This window comes from Anastrepha obliqua, chromosome 2 (assembly GCF_027943255.1).
Source record: "Anastrepha obliqua isolate idAnaObli1 chromosome 2, idAnaObli1_1.0, whole genome shotgun sequence".
Lineage (NCBI taxonomy): Eukaryota > Metazoa > Arthropoda > Insecta > Diptera > Tephritidae > Anastrepha > Anastrepha obliqua.
The window spans coordinates 50611269-50616844 of record NC_072893.1 but is presented as its reverse complement, the minus strand read 5'-3'; the positions used below and the strand labels follow the sequence as shown (position 1 = coordinate 50616844).

The 5576-nt window shown below is 47.7% G+C and overlaps 1 protein-coding gene across 3 annotated transcripts; it reads right to left on the bottom strand.

Moving 5' to 3' along the window:
- Positions 1-2420: 2420 nt before the first annotated feature.
- On the bottom strand, positions 2421-5003 carry LOC129237739 (uncharacterized). Of its 3 annotated transcripts, none has more exons than XM_054872658.1 (3): positions 4842-5003; positions 4540-4761; positions 2421-4458 (listed from the first exon to the last, which is right to left on the bottom strand). In XM_054872658.1, exons 1-3 carry the CDS (start codon positions 4921-4923, stop codon positions 2600-2602), a joined length of 2163 nt encoding a protein of 720 aa, XP_054728633.1. In that variant the 5' UTR covers positions 4924-5003; the 3' UTR covers positions 2421-2599. The 3 variants fall into 3 exon arrangements, with proteins under 3 accessions (XP_054728633.1, XP_054728634.1, XP_054728632.1); XM_054872659.1 differs by having other exon boundaries at positions 4546-4761; XM_054872657.1 differs by having other exon boundaries at positions 2421-4761.
- Positions 5004-5576: the final 573 nt, after the last annotated feature.

Sequence of the window (5576 nt, the reverse complement as noted above, 5' to 3'; positions counted from 1 at the left end):
ATGAATGGCAACTTCGATTTCGTGTTTTAAAGCATCAATCGTCTCTGGATGGTTCGCATAGCATTTGTCCTTAACGGCTTCCCACAAAAAATAGTCCAACTGGCTTAAATCACAGCTCCGAGGCGGCCAATTGATATCGGAATTTCGGCTGATTATTCGGTTTTCAAAAACGGTAGCCAAAAGTTCGAGTGTAACTTTGGCCGTGTGACAAGTTGCACCGTCCTGTTGAAACCAAATGTCGTCCATGTCATCCTCTTCAATTTTTGGAAACAAAAACTCGTTGAGTATGTCACGGTAACGCTCGCCATTTACTGTAACCGCGGCTCCTCGCTGATTTTCGAAAAAAAAAAAATGGCCCGATGATGCCGCCAGACCAAAAACCGCACCAAACAGTGACTCGTTGTGGATGCATTTGCTTCTCTACAGTAAGGTGTGGATTTTCTGAGCCCCAAATCCGACAATTTTGCTTATTGACGCAGCCACCGATGTGAGAATCAGAAAAGAAGAAGAAGACTTACCACTTTGGAAATAGGTTTTCAATATTTCCCAATTTTGTTCAAGCGTATAACATCCCATTTTGTAAATGACCAACCTTTAAGTAAATTATGAACACATTTGACTTGTCATTTGTGTTACCATTCTCAAAAAAATAGGTGGTTCAAAAAGCAAACGCTATATGGCCCACCCTGTATCTTAAGAATATACTGTGAACTTGTCATGCAGAAATTCCTAATACTATAGATTCAGCGCAATACAGCGCAATAACTAGGTAGAGAGCGGTCCGCACGCTCCTGTGCTCCAAATTTTAAACTCATAGGGCACATAGGCATTACTGGGAACGAAGTAGCAGATAAATTAATCAGGAAAGGGGCGGACTCCCCAGTGGTAACTAATTCTCTATCTTCTAATGGCAGTCCTTTAGATTGAATTATCGTCTACTAAACTGGGAATTTACTTCATTGGAACTGGAAAGTTCGATTTGGACGAAAATTAAACTGCCAAGCTTGTATTGGCATCAAAAAAAACTTAAATTTACTGAGGAGCTACTGAGTTAGGCGCAAAGAAGTACTTTGAATCCAAGAAGGAGTACAATAGATCAGTGCAAAATTCGCTCATAATAATAAAAATAAATTGGTTCTGGTGAACATTCAGTATACTCGTTAATCTGTAATTGAAATTAAGTTATATTTTTGCAAAAAGAAAAATACCCGCGTTTCTAAGTTATCGGTTAAAAACAAAATTTAATAATTCTTGAATTGCGCACATCTAAACAATAAAAAACACGTTTAAATATTTAACAGAATCAAATAAGAGCGCTTTGCCCAATAGAAAAATTCTCCTCCCAACTCTCCTCAACTTACTTTGCTGATTGGCAGCCACAGCTGTTGTCACATATTAAATAACAATTTCAGAAATTCTCTACCAGCAGCTGAAAATCTAACAACCACCCAGCAATCAAATTCAAAATCAGGCGAGAAATGAGAAAGGCATTTAGGCCTTATTATATTTAATATTACAGAGTCTATGCTGTACTTCTCTGTATCCAAATAAATATATTTAGCAGCATGGAAGCCTGTGTCTGCTGCATCCTCACTTCGTTAACAATTATCATAGAAATAAGCGCTTTAAATAAGCATTATGAAATGAATTTCACATTAAAAATAAATTGGCATTCGATGTTGTTCGGTTAAGCCAACTAACTGAGTGGCAAAATTTGTGTGGTACAATTGGAATTCCTAGAGTTTCTGGGGTTGTTTCATTCAGTGGAGGGAGCAGGCGAGCGCCAGGACCTAAATATCCAGTTTGCAGCGCTTAATTGTAATTTGTTGGGTTGCTTAGAAGCTTGAAAATGATTGATTTATTATTAAACAGAGATCAAAGGCGCTTACGTTGGCTTGTTAAAATCTATTTCTTCTGTTCACTTGATGCCGTTCTCGCCGGGAAAATGGCATTCACTGCTCTGTCAACTGGCGGTTGAATGTTGATAGGCTTCTCTGAAAGGACAACTGGAGCGGTCGGCTAATGATGCAGTTTATGAGTAAATATATAGCTGTGTTTTTGTGTGTATGTGTGAGTGTGAATAACTGAACATGAAAATCGCATGTGTGTGTACGCGCTCAGGCAATTTATAATGCATTTGTCAAACGCACTCGAAGTGCAAGCAGACGCAGCCTTATGACATGTACGAGCAACGATCGCATGACGAATATGCGACCTTATTCTTGGCAAACATTTACGAGTACATTTACCGTGACTTTGTAGGAGTTGCAATGCCATAGATTGGCCAACCCGTTTGATGTTTAATGCTAATTTTAACACAATTCCAGATGCGTTTGTGGCAGACATGAAGAAGTGTGTGATGAGCAGAGAGCTAAAGACTTAAGGCTGAAGGCTGACACCCATTCAGAGATTTTAATGTATTTTCAATTAGTTAAGTTATTAATTTTATTAAAAGTTTATATTATATATATATTATATATATTATCATATGGCTACTTAATTAAATATTATACATATTTACAAATGTTGTACATTCCTCCATACAAACGATAATGAGCAGTAAAACTACAACTATTGCTAAGTACGTCTTCCCATTTACTTAATAGCCTCCCGCAAAGCTGCTGGAGTGTGCGCTGGCTGAGGCGCTGGCATAGGAGCCGGCGTTACTCCACGAGCTGCCATAGCCCCTTTTACCGCCGCCACCACCGCCACCCCCACCACATTTGCCGCTAGCGCAGCCGCCACCACAGCTGCCACTGCCACAGCCGCCTCCACCACCTCCTCCGCCCGAACCAGGCAGTCCAAATGCATGACTACCGCTGCCTACTCCTGCGTTCGCTGATGCGCTCGCTCCACTGTGAGCACTTGCTGAGTCCAAGCCAGAGAGTCCAAAGATGATACCGCCATTGCCACCACTGCCACCATAAGGCTTCGAACTACCGCAACTGCCACTCGTACAACCAGTACCACCTGAACCTGGAACTTGTGGCCCTCCTAATTCACCTGTCCAGCCAAAACTCGGCGGTCCACCTGGCGTGCCAGGTTCAGCGCCACCACCGCCGCTACCACCAAAACCACCTGAACCACCATGCCCGCCTGAGCCGCCAAGACCACCAGAGCCACCTGGACCGCCTAAGCCACCAGGTCCACCAGGGCTACCTGGACCGCCTAAGCCACCAGGATAACCTGAACCACCAGGGCTGCCAGGGCCGCCCGGATATCCGGGTCCTTCTGGAGCACCAGGGCTGCCTCCACCGTGTCCACCTGAGCCTCCGAATCCGCCACTACCACCAAATCCGCCACTACCACCAAATCCGCCACTACCACCAAATCCACCGCTACCACCAGAGCTCCCGTGTCCTCCAGAGCCTCCAAAGCCGCCGGGACTACCTGAACCACCAGGTCCTCCAGGAAAACCTTGACCCCCAGAACTACCAGGGCTACCAGAACCGCCTGGGAATCCAGAACCGTGTCCTCCACCGCCAATTCCGCCAGCGCCACCGTAACCACCTTTACCACCATAGCCACCAGAACCTCCAGGGCCACCAGAACCGCCAGGACCACCAGAACTACCAGGTGCACCAGGACCACCAGGTCCGCCAGGACTACCAGGCCCGCCAGCACTACCAGCGCCACCAGCAAAACCATGACCACCAGCACCACCAAAACCACCAGAGGCCCCTCCGGGTCCACCTGGATATCCAGAAACGCCCGGGCTGCCGGGTGCGCCAGGTGCTCCACCACTGCCTCCGTGTCCACCGGATCCTCCAAAACCACCAGATCCTCCAAATCCACCAGCCCCTCCAATACCTCCAGTTCCACCGGAACCGCCAAAACCGCCGGGACCACCTAATCCTCCTGGACCACCTGGATATCCAGAACCGCCTGGGCTGCCGGGTGCGCCAGGTGCTCCACCACTGCCTCCGTGTCCACCGGATCCTCCAAAACCACCAGATCCTCCAAATCCGCCAGCTCCTCCAATACCACCAGTTCCACCAGAACCGCCAAAACCGCCGGGACCACCTAATCCTCCTGGACTACCAGGCGAGCCAGGTCGTCCACAACTTCCACTCTGACAGCCTCCACTTTGTCCACCAGGAGATTGTACAGGCGGTAGATAAATAGAGCTCGGCGGTGAAATGGGTTTTCCAGCACCACCACCACTGCCACACGATGGGCCACTACAGCCACTGCCGCCACCGCCACTGCCATAACCGCCACTGTTTGGCCTACCGCATCTTCCGTTTGCACAGCCTGAACCGAAACCACCAAATCCACCGGCTCCAGCGCCACCACCGGCTCCAGCGCCACCACCTGCACCACCACCACCACCGCCGCCACCTGCACCGCCACCTCCGCCACCTCCACCAGCACCGCCTCCACCTCCACCAGCTCCACCGCCACCTGCACCTGCACCTCCACCGCCAAGTGCACCAATAACACCGCCATGTAATTTTCCTAAGCCATTGAGCAAACCACTTATTAATCCGCTGCCCTCTCTGTTAATTGATATTGTTAGGCCGCCGGGGCTTCCCGCACCTTTACCTGTCAAAAATGGATTGCTAACAACGCCGCTGGAAGCGCCACCGCCACCAATTGTGTTATCACTCGCCCAGCTACCACCGTGCCCTCCAGCACCAGCTGAGGCAAAACTGCTTGCACTTGCGGAGGCGGAACTACTTGCGCCTGCACCACCGCCACCACCTCCGCCGCCGCCATAACCGCCACCACCGCCGTAATGGCCATACCCGCTGGACGCATCTGCAAATTTCAATCGAACATTCAGCACTTTTCCACTGGGGAGTATTGCAGACAAACCGCATATTTATTTGAGTACTCACCAATGCAGCAGAAGGCTATAAAAATAAACGCGGTTAACGTCCGCGGCCGTGCGCAACGCGTGCGCTTAGATTGATGCAGCATTTCGAAGTCTCTAAGTAAATTCGTATCCGCGTTTACTACGGTGTCTAAGTTGCAATTGTGCCAGTTGAGTATTTGCAATTTTATTTTATACCCGAGCTGCGGTGGCTGGCGAGACCAGTGCAACAACGCTTTGGCGCTGCCGCAGTGAAACGAAGATGTGCATAGTGAATCGAAGCCGCAGCAGCAAAATTTTCGAAATAGAATAAAAATAGAATTTACGTGCATTTGCATAGAAAGATGGGAAAATCCAAATGCCAATAAGTAATTTTATTTTATTCCATTTTATTTTATTTTTCACTTTTTACTGGAAAATGCAAAGCAAGCAAATTTAAAAGAAAGACCAAATGAAATTGTAAAAAAGAGGAGCGTATTGAGATAGTGAATAAAGTAGAATTGTCAATAACAAACAAACAAACAAAAATATGCCAATGGCGCGCTAATTGATGGAGCGGGACGGTGCAAATGTGCAGCGCTCGTGCTGCTGCCCCACAATTAAATGACATTGGCGACGTAGGTAGGGTAGGGGGCAGAGGGGAGAGGAGTGAAACGCGCTGTGGTGCGCATTGATTGTTGATTTGCAGTGGTGTCCGAATCGGTGAAAATCAGCGCAGTGCAATCGATTGCTGTGCATACACATACATACATACGTACAC

Coding starts and splice junctions, on each gene's coding strand:
- LOC129237739 (XM_054872657.1), bottom strand. CDS start 4,923: ATGCTGCATCAATCTAAGCGCACGCGTTGCGCACGGCCGCGGACGTTA. Junction 4,762..4,841: donor TATAGCCTTCTGCTGCATTG/GTGAGTACTCAA, acceptor TGAAATTTGCAG/ATGCGTCCAGCGGGTATGGC.